Source organism: Panthera tigris, chromosome C2 (assembly GCF_018350195.1).
Source record: "Panthera tigris isolate Pti1 chromosome C2, P.tigris_Pti1_mat1.1, whole genome shotgun sequence".
Lineage (NCBI taxonomy): Eukaryota > Metazoa > Chordata > Mammalia > Carnivora > Felidae > Panthera > Panthera tigris.
Genome location: NC_056668.1, coordinates 133,331,599 through 133,350,890, shown reverse-complemented (window position 1 = coordinate 133,350,890; position 19,292 = coordinate 133,331,599). Strand labels below are relative to the sequence as shown.

The 19,292-nt window shown below is 39.3% G+C and overlaps 1 protein-coding gene and 1 pseudogene across 10 annotated transcripts in view; both read left to right on the top strand.

Annotated features, from left to right (window-relative positions):
• The window catches only part of TBC1D5 (TBC1 domain family member 5), a 536,588-nt gene that overhangs the window by 290,353 nt on the left and 226,943 nt on the right, over positions 1-19,292 (top strand). For all 10 annotated transcript variants that reach the window (XM_042999057.1, XM_042999056.1, XM_015539905.2 and 7 more), the window contains 3 exons: positions 391-480; positions 585-659; positions 2,035-2,102. In XM_042999057.1, the coding sequence (XP_042854991.1) occupies positions 391-480; positions 585-659; positions 2,035-2,102 (233 nt within the window). The remainder of the gene's footprint in view (positions 1-390; positions 481-584; positions 660-2,034; positions 2,103-19,292) is intronic.
• Positions 7,620-18,060, top strand: LOC102949023 (annotated as a pseudogene).

The following is a 19,292-nucleotide window of genomic DNA, read 5'->3' as shown; positions in this document are numbered from 1 at the left end:
ACAAATCTTAAACCTTGAGATTAATGATGGGACTTTGTGTCTGTCAATAGCCCATTAACATAAGAATTTAAAATGGGAATTATACTTGAACCTCAATGAATTCTTCTTGTTCATTTTTAATATAAATTTGGTGGGGAGGTTGATTGAATTTTGTGGTGTAGCTTTTGCGATCTTGTTTTTTTGGCCTTTGTTCACTTTTTAAATTACCCAAATATATATATTTCTTAAACATTCCCAAATATACTTTATTCGGAATTGGAATGATATGAATATGAAATACAATGAATATGAATATCTCTTTCAGTTTTCAGGTGACTCTGTGTGGCATAGTTTTACATGTTACTTGTTATGATTTTTACAAAAGTTTCCTTTTTTTTTTTTTCTCGACAGCTATTTCTTTGTGTTCTTCCTCAAGATAAAAGTCAGTGGATAAGTAGAATTAAAGAATTAAGAGCATGGTATAGCAACGTTAAAGAAATAGTAAGTTGTACTTTAATTAATATAATTGTTTTCTTATGTATGCTTTCAAGTCCACATCAGTCCAACTTTGATCTTTGTGTGTGTTTTCTTTTTTTCTTTGCCAGCACATCACAAACCCGAGAAAGGTTGTTGGCCAGCAAGACTTGATGATCAATAATCCTCTTTCACAGGACGAAGGGGTAAAGTTCATCTTTATTCATATCTCAACTTCTTTTGCCCATAAGAATATGCTTATGAAACTGGTTATCAATCACCATGAAAGCAATGTTATTTCGTGCCCACTAATTTTTTGTTTTTTTACTCTGTATACTATATGACCTAAAACCTGATGGAAATTATTCCATACTGTATTCATCCTGTGTTATAGGAAGTTTATGATGTATTACTGTGGAATGGCACTATGGAGGAGAAGTCTCAGGGGACCACAAGAACTCAGAGTAAAACCAAAGAGCATAAAGAGGAGGATAGAACTGTTTTGTCAAGCTTGTAGTGGGCAGTGGGGAGGCTAGGAAAGCCTCTCTTTATGATAACTTGATGGACTCACTTGGTGATAGATAGGGCTCACTTGGTGGACTAATCCAAGAAGAAAAGTAACTATTCAGAAGTTTTTAAAGAGGGGTGCCTGGGTGGCTTAGTCAGCTAAGTATCCGACTTCGGCTCGGATTATGATCTCGCTGCCCGTGAGTTTGAGCCCCACGTTGGGCCATGTGCTGACAGCTCAGAGCCTGGAGCCTGCTTCAGATTCTGTGTCTCTTTCTCTCTCTGCCCCTCCCCGGCTTATGCTCTGTCTCTCTCAAAAATAAATAAACATTAAAAATTTAAAAAAAAAAGTTTTTAAAGATAATGAAAAAGATCAGCCTGTCTCCACTCATATTCCAGTGAAGACTAAGAATAATTACTGCTTTAGAGGTATTGTGTATCTTCTTTGGTTACTGCTCTTAATTCCTATTTCCCTGCTAACAGAAAATATTTTCCAGCTAATATCCTAATATTAGTGTTTCTTTTTTTCCCTGATACATATAGTTGTTACAACATAGTCTATAGGAGAGCTACATAAAATATTAAGTAAGTTTTAAAACTTTACTTAAATTCACATTTTAAAAAGTATCTAAACATCTATTTGGTCATAAAACCAAGCTTTGTAGAAAAACTCCTGTGTCTTTCTTAGTGCATTGGGAGTTCAAGTGAGGTTCAAGTTGAGACCATTTGGTCCATGGCCCTGCTGTAACCCAAGCAGACCTCTTTGTTTTTGTAAGGGAAGTAGTGGATGTATGGCAGTAAAGCTATCATTCATTTTATATAGATGATACAAAAATTTTAAATATACATACTATACTGTATATATATATATATCACTGGAAAAATTGATGTTAGTATAAGAATGTGTTTCTGAGATTAGTTTTTAATATTTTTATTCCAATTTCAGGTTTCCTTTGCAATGTGAAATGATAACTCAGAGAAGGATAAATTTGATCATTTAAATTATTAAATGATATCATAAAAGTCAAGCAAAGGTGTGGGATTATTTTAAATAGGTTGTTTTCCTTATTTCAGAGTCTTTGGAACAAATTCTTTCAAGATAAAGAACTTCGATCGATGATTGAACAAGATGTCAAAAGAACGTATGTAGAACTTTCAGTGATACAAATTGATGTTATCTCTTTGTAACTTGGGCAAAATACAAAATCCATAGAGAAGCTCTAATTAAATGCAGTATTTTCCTTGTGTTAAAAACAAAGTTTTTTTGGCCATTTTTGGTAGTAACGATTATTTTCTATTCTTAAAATACAGTTTCCTCTTTTTAAAAATAAATTAAAATATTGATATCTTAAAATAATATTTAATCCACTTTTCACTTTTCAACAATTTTGAAGTCATGCGCTCTGATTAAGGTTATATTATGTTGTCATAGTACAAGTATTCTTAGACAAATTTGTCTCTTGCTTTACACCTTTGAATCCCTTTCTAACCAAATTACTTTTTAAATGACAACTATTATTTTTACCCTCCTTATTTCTCTCTCAAAGTCATTCAGGTTTGCAAACAAACTCTTCTCCCAGTCTACTTAGTATTTCCCGCGTGAAAGAGTTGTTTACGTAGCACATAGTTAATATCTGTAACTTTTATATATTAGACTTCATTTTTCTGGATCATGTAGTGGGAAGTACACGGAATTTGTGTCGAAAGGTCCTAAGATAAGTTCTAGCAACACACGGTATAATCTTAGGCAGATTACTTTCAACTAACGTCTTTCCTCCTCAGTGTCCTTTTCTGTAAAATGGGAATAATATTTAACCGCCTCAAAGGACTGTTGTAGATTAATAAGCGTAGTATTTTGATGCATTTACACTTTAAACTGTAAACAATTACATAAATGTTAGTAAATTTGATTTAACCAGCGGGATCTAGGACACGCCACGTATTTGCAGAGTCATGGATATCCCTAGTGCCTTCTTCCCGGTCGTTCTGCAGCTTCGCACATCTACCCCACTGCTAGTTCAGTTCCTGCTAGACCTATTACACAACAAGGTCAAGGCCTCTGGTTCTCTGACATTCATCTCTTTCTAGGTCCCAAACACAGAATAATCAGATGACATAGACTGCTATTAAGATTATACTACATATTGGACAAATCAAATTTTCTATTTTAAAGTGAAAATCAGTGGAGGGGTGCCTGGCTGGCTCAGTCAATAGAGCATGCAACTCTTGATCTTAGGGTTGTGGGTTCAAGCCCCACGTTGGGCCTAGAGCTTACTTGAAAGAAAGAAAGGAAGTTAGGAAGGAAGGAAAGAAGAAAGGAAGAAAAGAAGGAAGCAAGAAAGGAAGGAAGAAAGAATGAATGAACAAACGTTCAGAGTATGACAGAACTGTATGTAACTGGCAATGGTGGCAGGTTGGGGAGTGAGAGGTATGGGATCATTTTGATGAGCTGAGTTATCTAGTTAACCAAGGAGTAACCGATAATAGGGAAACTACTCTCAGAGGAGCTGGGTGGCAATGCTTGACCTCTAGTATGTAGTTTCAGAAAGTAGAATGCCATTATACTGGTGCTCAGAAGACATTCAAATATTTGTTAGAAAAAACAAAAGAATGAATTTCCTCACCAATAGTTTAAATAACTGTATAATCAGTGGCAATAAAGCAGACCTCTTAAAAACAAAATGCATGGTATATATTGCTGACCACACAGTAAAGGTATCCCTTTTTTAAAACATTGGTAGGCAGTTATCTTAGAAACGTTGACATCTTCAGCTTAAAGTGGCTAATAAGAAGGATTATGACCAATCTTTCTACTGTTACCAAATGAAAAGAGGCACCATGGCACTGAGCAGAAGCACACACTCAGAGGCCCTGTCGGCCACATTGGCTAAAAGACAAAACAAACAAAGAGAAGGGCAAAATAAAGCTCAGACAGCCAAACCACATAGGAAGTGGCACTGAGAGCCTGTTGATCATTTTGGTTACTTAGCACAAACATTTCTGCTTTGCTGTGTGAGGAAGCGTTACTTCTTGAAAACTGTGTTCTTGGAACTATTTTTTTTTTAATTTTTTTTAAATTAATGTTTTTTTTATTTATTTCTGAGAGAGAGAGAGAGAGAGAGAGAGGGTGTGTGAGCAGGGGAAGGGCAGAGAGAGAGGGAGACACAGAATCTGAAGCAGGCTCCAGGCTCCAAGCTGACAGCACAGGGCCCGACGCGGGGCTCGAACTCATGAACCGTGAGATCATGACCTCAGCCGAAGTCGATGCTTAACCGACTGAGCCACCCAGGCGCCCCAAGAACTATTTGGTTTTATATCTTCTGTGTATTTTTCATATAAAACTGGGCGTGTGTGTGTGTATAACACATATATGGCTGACTTTTTTTCTTATAATTGGTCTCCACTGGTACATTTTAATTCAGTTTGCAATCCTGAGATTCAGGGACGGCAGTCAGGAGACCTTATATAGTTCACAGCATAGAATGGAGGGGGTTGCACATCTTCCCCAGAAGCCTTTCCCATGGTTCTCCTCCACATTTAGAGTAAGTAAGTCTCCTTGCCATCTCTGTATGAATTCTATGGCAAATGACTTAGCTTGTAAGGTAAGACTGTCAATCTCACTTTAAGCCACCAAATTGCCTAATGATAAAAGCCAAATAGCTTGAATAATTATACTACTTTAGGTAATACACTCTTTTTATAAGGCACCACATGATCTAAAATCCAAGGTTTTCAATCCAGTGTGTAAAGCACCTCATTATGCCATAGGGGAAGAAAGGAAGAAATACAGCTCAGTGAATGTTATGTAGTGTTACTCATTCACTAGCATCTGCGATAAGAATTCTGTCTCTTGGAATGTATGTTTACTGAATGTCTGCTATGTTCCAGGCTTATCCTTTGCATTGTGGGAACAGAGTGGCAGATAAGACAGACAAGGTCCTGCTTTCATGGGATATATATTTTAGTGTTGGAGGGATGGGGGTGGGGTGAGACAATCAGCATGTATAGATAAAGAAGATGATTGTGGAGGGTGGTAATTGCTGTGAAGAAATAAAGCAGGGTGATAGGATAGTTAGAGGGATGGCTGTTTTAGGAACAGTGACTAGAAAAGGCATCTTTGAGAAGATGACATTTGAGCTGAGATGTGAAACATTTTTAAAAGCCAGCCCTGTGAAGATCTAGGGAAAGAATATTCCAGGCAGAGGGAACAGTTAGTGCAAAGTCCCTTCGTGAAAATATTTTGAGAAACTGAAGGGGGGCAGGTACGGCCGGAAGCAAGCGATGTAAGAGGGGAAATCTGTGAGAAAGCAGATGCCGGTCAAGCAGTCCTGCAGGCCACAGTAAGGAGTTTGGATTTCATTGCAGTTGCAATGAGAAGCCATTGGAGGATACTGAGCAGAGGTGTGATATCTAAAAAGATCATTGTGCCGCTGTACACTGGGGTGAATAGAGATCCACAAGGAAGCTGGGAAAATAGCTAGGAGTCTTGTGGTACCCCCAGTTAAGTTCTGTTAGTGACTTAGACTAAAGGTGTAATAATAAAGATGGTTAGGAGTAGATAGATTGAGGATATGCAGTTTATATTTGTAAATATGGGTTAGGATGTCATTATATGTAGATTTCTCATGTTCAGTCAATTCCCTTCCATTTTTACTGCCCTGTGTGAGGTCCTTTTTTACCTCTTTCCTAGAGTCTCTCACTTGTTTAGTTTTCTCTTCAGATTCATTCTCTTTCTCCTCTAGTCGAATCCATGTGTTCCAGCCTTATTTTCTCAAAGCACACTTTGAGTCATGCTACTTGCCTAATCTAAAGCCTTCTATGACTCTTTGTGGTCTGCACAAGAATGGACTTCCCCAGACCCCCTAACACACAGACGGTTCTCTTTTAGAGTTTTCCAGCTCTCTGTTACTGATGTCTAGTTTAACTCTATTGCGGTCTGAGAGCAGACTTTGCATGATTTTCCCTCTGCCAAATTGCTTAAGGTGTGTTTTGTGGTCCAGAATGTGGTCTCTCTTGGTGAATGTTCCCTGTGAGTTTGAGAAGATTGTGTATTCTGCTGTTGGTGGTGGAAGAAGTACATAGATATTAGTATATTCAGTAGATTTATGATGTTGAGCTCACCTATATCCTTCTGACTTTCTGCCTGCCAGATCTGTCCATTTCTGACGGAAGGTGTTGAACTTGCTAACCATGATAGTGGATTTTTAAATTTCTCATTGCAGTTTTACTAGTTTTTGCTTCACACAGTTTGATGCTCTCTTGTTTAGTGCATACATGTTAAGGATTGATATGTCTTCTTGGAGAACTGACCCCTTTATTGTTAGCTAATGCCCCTTTAAAAAAATTCTTCCAATTAGTGTTGGCATGATATATTTTTCTTCATTTATTTACTTTCAATCTAAATGTGTCTTTATATTTAAAGTTTATTTATTTTGAGAGAGAGCAAGAGCGTGCATGTGCACACATAGGGGAGGGGCAGAGAGAGAGAGAGAGAGAGAGAGAGAGAGAGAGAGAATCCCAAGCAGGCTCTGCACTGTCAGCCCAGGGCCCTGATGTGGGGCTCTATTCCATGAACCGTGAGATCATGCCTTGAGCCGAATTCAAGAGTTGCTTAACCGACTGAGCCACCTAGGCACCCCTGAATGTGTGTTTATACTTAAAAGTGGGTTCCGTCTGGGCAGCATATATAGTCGGGTCCTGTTTTTGATCAACTTTGACAATCTCTTTTAGTTGGCGCATTTAGACCATTGACATCTAAAGTGATTATTGATACACTTGGATTATTATCTATCATATTTGTTATTCTTTTCTATTTGTTACCTTGTTCTTTGTCTTTGTTCTTTGTACCTTGTTCTTTGTTACCTTGTTCTTGTCCTGTTATTGTCTTCCACCCTTTTTCTACCTTTCGAAGTTTTAATTGAGCATTTTATATTATTTCATTTTCTTTCCTTTCTTAGCATACCAGTTGTACTTCTTTTACTTTTTTTAGTGGTTGCCTTAAATTTTGCAATTTGCATTTGAGGTGATCCAAATCCACCTTCAAATAACACTATACCACTTCACCAACAGTGTGAGTACTTTAACAGAGTAATCTTAATTCCTTCCTCCTATCCTTTGTAACATCGCTGTTATTCATTTCATTTATATATAAGCATATTCATACCTATGTTTGTATATGTACACACATATAAGCATACGTGGTTGAATACATTGTTGGTATTATTATGTTAAACAACTGGTATCTGTTATATCAATTGAGAATAAGAAAACTAAAAGTTTTTACTTATTCCTTCTTATGTTCTTCCTTTATATTTTTTGATTTTCTGTAGTTGGAAGATGATATGCCTAGGCACAGCTCTTTGGCATTTACCCTGCCTAGTGTCCTCTGACCTTCCTGGATCTGTGGTTTTGTGTCTGACATTCATTTGGGGAATTCCTCTGTCATTATTGCTTCAAATGTTTCTTCTTTTGTTGTTCTGCATCTGTTTCTAATTCTCTCCACCTCCTTAGATGAGACAGGATAGTTAAAGTGGACTGGAGTTGGGTATTTCCCTTCCCCTAGGTCAGTTAGGGTCTAATAATACCCCAGCAGATTAGGCTCTGGGTAACTGGTTTTCCCTGAAGGCTGATTTTGTTTAGAACAGAGTGCTATGTTCAGAATGGCTCCTTCTCCCTATCCCCCTCTTCCTGTGGGAAGCCGAGGGGATCTTTTTGTTTACTGTGGAAGCCTGGTCAAGCTCTTGGAGGTGTTTGGGCGGGTGGGGGGCTTCCTATTGTCAGGTCCCTTGGAGTATTTAACTCAGAGTTGTCCACCCCAGCAGTTGGTTAAGTGTAGTTCAGGTTTTCCTATCCTGCACTGGTTCCTGCCAAGGGTTTTGCTTATGAGTTGTGCTCTGATTAACTTGTGACTGCCCATGTTTCCCTGTCTGTTTGCCCTGTGTCCTCCCCTCTCTTACAGATCCAAGAAGAGTTGTTGGTTTTTCAGTCTGCTCGGCTTTTTACTTGTTCTTAGGATGGAGTAGTGATGTTCAGGTTCCTTAGATGCAGAACCAGAAACCTGAAGTCCTTCTACAGTTCTGTTTTAGACCAGTGCTCTAGCATTATTGCATTATTTCCTGAATGGGTTTTGTGCTTTCCATTTTCCATGCTTCGCATTACTTGGTTCTCCTCTGCTGGAATGCTGCTCCTTCTCATTGCTCCCTTTTGGATTCCTGAAACTTCATTTTTAAAGGCCTGGGTTCATCATCACCCTGTTCATGAAGTATTTTCCAGTCTTTACAATTAGAAATAATTTGTGTCTATTCTGTGTTGTAGTAGAACTTCTTAATAACATTTTGATGACATGACTTAATTTTGTTGAGTCCTATATTTACTTAGACCTGCCAGTGTATTCAATCTGCCAGTGTATTCAGTACTTTTATATTAACCTCCTCAGGGTGCCAGGCACTGGAGATGCCAAGATAAATATGGCATGGACCCTTAAGAATCTCAAAGTCTAATAGAGAAAGCAGCCACACAAAAGTTACAGTGCAATATAACTGGTGCTGTAATCGAAACAGTATGTATGAGAGCTCTGGCGTTAGCCCAGGTCTCCTCTTTCAAACCTACCGGTAGCCCCTTAGAGGGCATGGACCTAATCTTGTTTTTGTGCCACCTGCAGAGTCAAGCTGATGCTTACTAAAGGCTCATTGATTGTGAATCTTATCACTGATGATCAGTATTGCTCAATTTTAGTAGTAACAATCTTTAACATTCTTAGTCTTCAGAGACATAAGTATGCTTTAAAAAAAATATTGTTATTAGCCTTCTAGTCCAAGTTTAAACAAGATAATTTCATCTCGTAAGCTGTGTTGTTGCCATCATTATTGAATTTGTTTGATCTGAATATGTCACTGTATTAAAATATTATCTCCTCTTCAACTAGTTTTAATATTCCTTTATTCTACTAACCCTTTTTTGCCTCAAAGCGTTTTGTATTCATTTCAATTAATTGTTCCTTATCTCAACCTAATGAGGTTGTTACTGTTCTCATTTTTATTACTGAAAAAACTGATAATCAAAAGGTAAATCAAGAAGCTTCCAATTTACAGCGTTTCTAATTCAGAGCTTGAATCGTCCATTCTGAACCAATTTTGCCATACTTCAAAGGCTGTAACATTGAATGAAATACAGTATTATTTAAAATGATGGGAAATATTGAATTCAGAATAAAATATCCCTTCTGCATTACATGCCAAAGAAGTCTGTTATTTGGTCTATCAAGGTCTATGCTGAAAGTGTATTTGTAGTGTATATAATATCGTTTTCAAGTTAACATATTTATAAGCTATTGCCAAATAGTATCATTTCTTCTTCGGCTGCTTTCTTCCTTTCTCTTGAATTAAAAGATTAAAATTCTTTAACTATCACCGCTATAATTTTGAGTGTATTTAAAGTTTATCTGATTGCCTGTTGGATATAGTAGTGAGCATCTTCAAGTTTTGGTCTTTTATGTTGCCGGTTACTGTAGGGTTACTGCAATAGCACCTCAGGCAGTTAGACTCAGCACTTCATTACATTCTCCACGATATGGTTAGATCTTCAAGAATTCAACTTTCTTGGGGCGCCTGGGTGGCTCAGTCAGTTAAGCATCTGACTTTGGCTCAGGTCAGGATCTCTCCATTCCTGAGTTTGAGCCCTGCATTGGGCTCTGTGCTGTCAGCTCCTAGCCTGGAGCCTGTTTCAGATTCTGTATCTCCCTCTCTCTCTCTTCCCCTCCCCGACTTGTGTCTGTCTCTCACTCTCAAAAATAAACATTAAAGAAAAATTTAGAAAAATTTTTTTTTCTAATTTAAAAAAGAATTCGACTTTCACATTTTAGTGCTTCCTTTTGGTTATAGTTTATGTATGGATCAAGCTTTAGACGCAAATGTATATAAGTAGACTTTATCCTCTCAGTATTTTTTATGTTGTAATTTAATATTTTGCGGATTCATCCATAATTGCTAAAATTCCCTTTTTAAAACTGTAGACATGTGGTGTCCACTTTGGTAGCCACCAGGCACATGCAGCTATATAAATTTAAATTAAGTGAAATTAAAACTTAAATCTTCATACACAATAGTCGTATTTCAAGTACTGATGGCTGTTGGATGTGACAACACAGATGTAGAACATTTCTGCCATAAAAAGTTTTACTGGACGGTGTTGCATAGCTAATTCATTGCTACATATTTGTGTATGATAGGAATGTCTGCATTTTATTTTTTATTCATGGTGAATTTTTAGACATGGTCTCTGTTAAATACTTTTATTTCCTTCCTCTGCCATTAGGAGTACCTCCATGAATTTTTGCCATACACAAGTCTCATCTGAATTTTTGGTTGAATTTACTTATCACCTTACATTGTAGTGGGCAGCTTGAAATTAGACTACTCGAAAATTGTTCCTATATTAACGACACACAGAAGTGATTTTACAAAGTGAATTTGTTGGTTTTTAAATTTTTTCTTAAAGACCATCTTCTCCAAAGTTCCCATTTTGAGAAAAATAACTGCCAGTCCTCTGGTCTGACATTGATCACTGCACGTTACAAAGTTAAGATTCCTAAATGCTGGTCTCTTTTATACAGTTTCCTCTAAGCCCATTTTTTACTTAAATAAAAAAAAAAAAATTCCTTAGGGGAATGAAGATCTTACAAGCAGTTTCAGAGCAGAATTGATTTTGGTTTGTGTTAATGCAGACAATCTGCCCAGTGTTAAAATGTTAAAGAGAAAAAAAAAAAAAAAAACACACAAGCTGCCATATTCGTGTGATCACACCAAAATAGCAGCTTGTATTTATATTTTCAGTCTCCTCGAGGTGGACTGCAGGCACACATGAATGAGTGGATGTAGTTGGTGTTGTGTTGTGATTTTATTTAATGCAGGCAAAGTACATGCTTGTGCATGCACGACCAGCCCTCACATATGCACTTGTTCACAGCCGGGGAAGTGGAAACTACAACACAAGCCGCTCTCTAAGAGTTGTCGGCAACCTGTGTGTGTGTTTCTTAAATATTAAAGAGGGGAAAAACAGATTTTCAGGAATACGAGAAACCATTCTCCTTGTCAAATGGCCTGTAGTCCTGCCTCATTTGACAACATTTAAGGTAAAAACAAAATATTTTATTGTTATTATAGTTGCATATACATATTTAGAAGTCTGTGTTTTCCTTTACCGCTCCTGTTTTTAACATGTATCTTTCCCATTTCTGTTTCATTTAGGCGTGCAGATTCTTACCACACATTTATTCTAATTTATGGGATTTTTTTTTTTTTAATTTGAAAACAATTCTTTAGTACTTGAGTAAAAACGTTAGATGTATTTGCTGCAGGTCGCACCATCATCGTGCTTTGGTCAGCATCCTGATGCCCCTAACCTTTGGACTCCGGGAGCAGTGCTACATGCAGCAGCAGTTACAGATCTAGCACCACGGGCTCTTGACCACAAACGGTTTTGCTTTTGAGGTCCTCCTTGTCTTACATTGAGCCAGTTTTTTCAGCACTGTCTGTGGTTGTGGGTTCACATACTAATCGTCAGAGGGTTCAGAAGTCAAGTCTGGTGGGTGGTCAAGAAATAGTTCATCCTAAAATATTCCTACTAGGCACAACCTGTTTAGTAAGCGTAACGTAATCTTTTCAGAACTTAAATGCGGGTTCAGAATTGAAGCTCCATTGGTACTTTAGGGGTAGATGCTTTGAATTGCTTTAAAATGTTTTAATTATTGAAAAGCTGCAAAATCAAGTCTGTATTTTCAGTTGTGACAGACTCTTACATGTAAAGTGCACACATCGATCCACCTGTATATTTTTTTCCTAATTTTTCACCTTTATGGTATAAGTAGAAAGTTCTTTATTTTTGTTTTTTGGAGGCAGGGAGGCAGTGAGGTAGAGGGCTTGCTATGTAACTCAGAGCACTGGAGAACTAGACAGAAACTGTGATGAAAATGTCTATTTAGACGGTGACACCTACCATCTCCTGAAACTCCAGCCCTACTCGCCTTTTCCCCACTATGCGTTCTTTCATATTTCCTGTCCTCTAACCCTTCTGCTTCATCATCTCACTTGTGTGGTGATTTCAAATCCCCACCTTCCATCTAAGACTCTCAGAGATTTTCGGCTATCCTCTTGGGCTGGATTCTGCCTGTTGTCATCACAACAGATTTCTACCTTTCCCCCCCGCCCTTTCCTTTTTAAAATCAGTGTTCACCTTCAGTTTATGGCCTGTGAAAACTGTACGTTGCTCTTGTCTTTATTAATTGCAGAAACAATGACACAACTCTGGCCCGGCCTTTCTTAGGCTTCACCTTCCCACCTCCAGTCCCTGAGTCCATAGATTTCATTTTTTATCTTTCATTGGCTTGTTTATAGGTTTGTGGGTTCAGTAACTCATTCAACAAATACTACTTGGGAAATTACTGTGTCCTAGCTGCTGTCCTAGGAGTTGAAGGCCCTGATAAAGAAAATAATGCCTGTTTTGTTCTTTTACCGGTCATGTACATTTCATTGTAATTATCTTTCTTTAAAAATATCTGTCAGATGTCTATTATCTGTACTAGATTTTCTTGAGTGCTTAGTTCTTATGCTTTGTATCTTATATTTTGTATGTTTCTTGAGTGCTTCGTTCTTATGCTTTGTATCTGGCTCTCATAATAGGCATTTGTGTTATCGGTAGTCCCCTAATTAAGTCTTTTTATTTTGCAAATCTGGAAAGTTGAAACTAAGAAAAAATAGGACTTAGGAAAGTATAATTTGTTAATGGCCAAAATGGAAATAATACCTAGGACTCCTAGTCTTTCCATACCTCTGTAATATTTTATGTTAATGTTGTTTGCCTAGACTTAACACTTTCTCAATTCAAGAAACATTAAGTGAATACCTTTTATATGCAGAGCACTCTGTGGAGCGAACAGGAGATGGAAACATAAGTGAGTTATTATAAATCTTCCTCAGAAAGAGGTGGAGATTAAATCAATGCAGTTTGTACCCTCTGGGCGTATATACTCTAATGCAGAGTTCCTCAAGGCTGGGAGCACTGACCTTCTGGGCCAATTCTTTGTTGTGAGAGGCACTCATGCATGGTGTGGGACGTGCAGCACCATCCCTGACCTCTCACTGCTGAAGGCTCTGTAAGGCCTGGTGTTAAATCTTTATAGGGCCTCAGGGTGTCCTGTCTCACAGAAGGGTTCTCTGAGGCACCACTTTAGAGCTTTCTGAGTTCTTAACAAAAGATTTTACACTGACTCCCTCGGTTTCATCTTTAGACCTTTTTTTTTTTTTTTTTTTTTTAAACTGTGTTTTAGATTTGATCTTTGCCCAGAAGCACTTTCTTAATGTTAGCATTATTTGCTGGATAAAGAGGCTGAGAATGAGAAGTTTTATTTTCAAACCCAGCAAGTCCTAGAACCTTTATGTTTAGCAATTCTTTCTTTTGCTTCTCTCCTCTTTCATTCTACCACAAGCAACAAATATAAATCAAGCAGCACCTTCAACACTCTGCCTGGATAGCTCCTTAGCTAGGTTACCCAGTTTATGTGGTACATTTTCAATTTTCCATATAACTAGAGGCTGCCGTGTTGCTGCTACATAATAAGGAACCTTCTTCCTCCATTTTTCCTATAATTTTTTCCTTACTTTCATTTAAGCTTCACTGGAAGGCTCCTCATGGGCTCTCTTTTGCTAGCAGCCTTTTTCACAACCTTTAGTCTTTCACTGGTGCTATATCCAAAGTCCTTCCAGCTTCTGTCCAATCCCATAGACACTCCTACTATGTATTTTATAGTTTTTTAATAACATCCCAGAATCAGGTATCAAAACCTATATTAGTTATCAATTGCTGCATAATATGGCAACCAAAACCTAGTGACTTGAAACAATGATCATTTATTTCATAGTTGCTGCACGTAAGCAATTTAGAACAGCTTAGCCAGAAGGTTCTGGGTTGGGAGTCTCATGAGTTTGCAGCCAGATATCAAGTGGAGCTGCAGCCGTCTGAAGGCTTGACTAAGGCTGAGGGATCCATATTGGTTCCTCTCCATGTGGATCTTTCCATGAGACTGCTTAAGTGTCTTTCTCCAGAGAAGACTTCTCCCAGAGCAAGCAATCCACGAAGGAGGATGTTCTAAAGAATTTGCAGATGTCTTTTTAAAGCCATTGCACTCCACGGGTAACTTCCCAGGCCTCCTGGATGGCCTTTTTCCTCCTATCCACATGGAAGAGGAAATGTGCATGGGGCCTGACTGAAGCGGACGTGACGGTTGAATTTTGTGGTCAGTCATACATCATTTCCACTCTCCTTTCATTGGTTAGCACTCAGTCACATGTCTACAGCTAAACTGAGAAAGAAGCTGGGAAATTAAATCCAGCTGTGTGCCTGGAAAGACGAGAAAGCAGATTTGGTTGAGTAAGGAAAGTGGTGTAATCATCAACCAAAACACGGAGCACAGGAAGAAAAAGTATGCCTGCTTTCATTCTGTGTGAAATTGCTCCTCTTCATGGTTTTTGCTTGATTTTCCACTTTTTCTCTAATAAAACAATAAACCAGAAGAAGGTATTATCGTTATTTTGGTGTTTAATAGTATTCGAGGGAGTTTCCATCAGCTCATTTTAAATTTTGGATGAATGCTTGTTTTGAAAGTCTGTTCTTGAAGTATGGGCATAACACCAGTTATTGTTCCTTCAAGTCCTTCTGTGCTTCTCTGTCCTACTGCATGATTATAAACCTTCACCAAGGGCTTTATTTTTTCCCCTGGGGCATCTTATTGAATACTTGCATCTTCAGTAATTCATCTGGGCCCAATGCTTTGTCTGTTTTAATACTTCTAATTACCTAATTATGTACTATAATGCGGTGACAAAGCCCTTTGTCATTTCACTCTTTTCTTAACCCTTTTTTTGCTTAGAAAATACATATATTTTTTTTGTCTTTTTGTTGTCTGAGGAACTCTTCATTATAGATTGCCCAGAAACTTGCCTGGCTTCTCTTTATTGTCTCTGTGTAATATGACAGACCATTGATTGCCCTGTTGAGTGTCTTTCTACTTATCTTACATCAGCCACCTGGGTTCCTGGTTATTGGGGCTCGAAAGCTGGTGTGTAGCTGTTCCTCCTCCCTCACTTGATTCCTTCCCATATACTGCAGTCACATGAGAAGATACCCAAAAGGCATGTAGAATAGTCTGGTCGTTGTAAGTTACTTTTGTGACAGAATTAGTGACTTTTCTGTCATTCATGGATCTTAGATGTCCACAACAAGTATCCACGAACTAATGTAATGGGAGTCAACAGGATTTTTCAAAATTTTGCTGACCTTACTTGATTGAGGATAAGTAAGTATTGATGAAGGGAAATTTTTCATTATATATGGGTTTTACGTAATAAAGGAGGATAAAATGATAGAATTATAGTTTTACTATTTACAATTTCTAATGAATTAATAGGTCTAGGCAATGATCACCAATGGTTGCTAGCATCATAAAAAGAAATAAGCTGATATGTGCATCCTGATGGAGGTACGCAGTACAAGCAGTACGAGAGATCTATTGCTGCATCGTAAACCACCCCGAAGCTTAAAACAACAGCACTTACTTTGTTGATGAATCTAGTACGTGGGCAGGGCTGAGCCGGAGCGTTTGACTCTGTTCCACATGGTGTTGGCCAGACCTGCTTAAAAGTTAGGGGCTGGAATTGTTCGAAGTCTTGTTCACTCCCCTGTTTGGCTATTGAAGTTGGCTCTCAGGGGAGGCCTTCTCTGCAGCTGTGACCAGAACACCTCCACAAGGCCCTCCCACGTAGCTACTTGACTTAGGAGCAGCATGGTGTCTGAGTTCCAAGGATAGGTCCAGACAGAGAGCCAGACAGAAGTTGTGTGACAGCATCACTTTGTGAGAAGCTAGTCACGAGGGTCAGTACATATTCAAATGGAGAAGAGTTCGATTCCTCCACCTTTTCATAAGAGAAGTGTCAAAAAATTTGTTAACATGTATGAAAACCATCAATACCACCCATGAAGAATTTTGTTGAAAATTGAACTTGAATTTGATGAAGTCTGTAGACCTAACTACCAGTTTATAAGATATATAGGAGGAGGAGGAGACATGTTAAATAACAAGATAGAGGAACAATAAGTAAAATTCAGAATGTGGGAAGTTTCTACAGGATAAGTAACCTGGCTTCTTTAACAAATACATTGGAGAGAGAGAGACAGGCAGTGGAGGGTGGGGGGAGGGGAATAAATCTATAAAGTAAAAAAAATCTAAAGAGATACATCAACAAATTGTAGTGTGTGGACATTTCTTGGATTGTGACTTTGAACAAACTGAAAAAAATTAGGGAAATTTGCACATTGCCTGGATATTTGATTTAATTAATGGATTATTACTTTTATGAGTTGTGGTATCAGAATGGTACGTGGTTATGTGTTTAGAAAGCCCTTGTCTTTTAGAGATACATACTGTGGTATTTATAGATGTGGCATCTCAGATTTGTTTCAAAATGCAGAATTGAGGGAGGAATATATATGAAACAAGAGTTGATTGGCAATGAAACTGAGTGATGGATATATCGAGTCTACTATGGTCTGTTCTCTAGAAATGTTTGAGTTTTCTATAATAAAAGGTCTTTTAAGTCTTATAATGAAAACTAGAGTGCCTACAAATTTTGGGTTATTTCAAAATGCAGAACAAAACACACACACCAAAGTTTTATATCTCTTGGTATTAATTTTCAGTATGTAAAATTTGTCTGATTATAAGTTCCTTTACACATCTTGAGAGAGAAACTGCTTTATTTTAAATTTGATCACTTAAGTTAGAACTGAAATACTTTTTTTCATCAAGAAAACTCTTAGAGTCCCTTGGAGACCCCTCATTTCTCAGGCCCCTGGCTTGGGGTGTCCCCGTTCCCCTCGGTGGGACACCTGGCTCCCATCTTGGCCTTCCCTCCCTGGCTAGGGGGTGGAGGTGATGGGCCTGGGACGGCCAAGCCTGGCCGGGTTGACCCTTGGACCTTGCAGAGCTTCCAAGGCCCTCCTGGTGATTCAGGAATCCTGGGTGTTGGTCCAGGCTCTGAGGTGTGAGGGATTGATTCCTCCATGCCCCGCCCCACCATTTGAGTTCTGGGTAGGATGGCTACTATGGACATCAGGTTGGAGTGGGGCTTGTGCCCCCGTGCCCCAAGGTGGCCTAGAGACCTCCCAGGTGGAGGGCGAGTGGGGAGCTGGGGTGGAGAGAAACTCCAGTGGCGGGGGGGCCTCCCCCAGCCCTGCGCTGCCCCACCTGGGGCTGTGAAGCCAGAAAAGGAGAAGCTGGAGTAAAACCCTGAAGAATCCCAGGACATCAGAGCTCTGCAGAAAGACCTGTAATGATTCGCCAAGCTCCTGAAACAGAAGAGGATCGCTCCGGGATGTATTTAGGCCGATGTGGGGCTCACCCTGAGGGCTCTCTTTGGGAAGGTGTTTAGCCAAATGACCGTCTGTTGTTTTGAGGCTCTGCAGCTCAGTTTTAAGAACTTGTAATCCGTGTCCTGTGCTGCAGAAGTAGGAGGACGAAGCTGACAATCATGAAAATCTGCAGGAGATAGGCAGAGCAGAGGCCCTTGTGCAGGCTCCAAAGAGTAAGTGAACAAGTATGAAGAACTGAGGGACAGTCAACCTGGAGGACGTGCTCCTGCAGTTCCCGAAACCCACCCTGCGGCAGATGAGCCACACAGCCCGGCAGCTTGAGCTGGAGAGGGATGTGCTCCGAGTGTGTTTCTGCAACCCTCGCCAGAAGGGCAAACGACCAAGCAGTGACTGTTCGCTGGGAGAAGATCCTGAGGCTGCCGGGTCCCCTTTCTCAGGGGCACCGGCATGCTTTCTTCTGGCACCAGGGCCACATTTTGGTACCCCAGGCTACAGGGGCCCTCACTTCACTACCCTGTACTCCTCATTTCCTTTCCCTCTGTGTCTGTCACCACCCTGGGCTCTCCCATGCATTCAAACTGTGCTGCCTGCCCTTCCCAGAAATGGGGGTGGGGGTGGGGGACTAGGAAGATAACCCGGGGTTTGTACCAGGGCTTTGGGATTACATTCTACATTCACTGAGAATGGATTTGGGAACACAAAGGGTGTGTGGGTAGAGGGTTTGGGGGGGAACTGGTTGGAGGGAAGGTAAAGTTCAAGGATGCTCTTGTTTTTAATCCTCACATCACTCATCACTTTGTTCTTCTTTTTTTTTTTTAACATTTATATATTTTTGAGACACAGAGTGAGACAGAGCACAGGAGGGGCGGGGGTGTGGGGTCGGTACACAGAACCCAAAGCAGGCTCCAGGCTCTGAACTGTCAGCACAGAGCCCGACGTGGGGCTCGAACTCACCGACCGTGAGATCATGACCTGAGCCGAAGTCAGATGCTTAAACTGACTGAGCCACCCAGGCACCCCTCTCATCACTTTGTTTTTAAAGAAGTCTGGGATACAGTTAAAAAAAAAAAATTTTTTTTTAGGCAATATTGTCTAAATTTCATCATGGAATATGTTACTATGACTTTCTCTTTGGTTTTATCTATACCAGAGTTCCACTCTCACTTATTTCTATTTCCTTCCCATTTCCTGGCCAGATTTGGAAATTACTTCTCTTGGACTTCCATTTTCTGATAATAACATAACTTATCCTCAGTCCCTATTTAGTGTGAATTTTTTTCCCTTTTATTTGCTTATCAGATATTTGGCTTGAACTAATCTATAAACTTCTACGGTTTTAATTCTTTTTTTTTTTTTTAATGTTTATTTATTTTAGAGACAGAGAGACAGAGCACAAGCAGGGTCAGGGCAGAGCGAGAGGGAGACAGAATCTGAAACAGGCTCCAGGCTCTGAGCTGTCAGCGCAGAGCCTGATGCGGGGCTTGAACTCAAGAACCGCGAGATCATGAGCTGAGCCGAAGCCGGACTCTCAACTTACTGAGCCACCCAGGCGCCCCTACAGTTTTAATTCTTAAGTTGTTTTTTCTACCTCATCTTTACTGAAGTTACTAACATTTCCTTTTTTTTTTTTCCCCATGATAAAAGGCCCACCTTGAGCCTGTATTCTGTGATTTTTATTATTGTTTCAAAAGTAAATTTGCCTTTCCAATGATATTTGGGTTAGAATGGTATTCAAGTTGCTTTCCTATCCTGATCAACACCAGGTGGCATGGGGTAAAAGAAAGCATAGAAGTGTAATGAATGGCAGAGAAGCTATTTTGAAACGGTTTTAAACCATATCGTCAAAAACTGATTATTACTATTCCTAGAAAAGCTACTCACTGTACTTTTCTCCCTCTTATTTCTGATTCCTA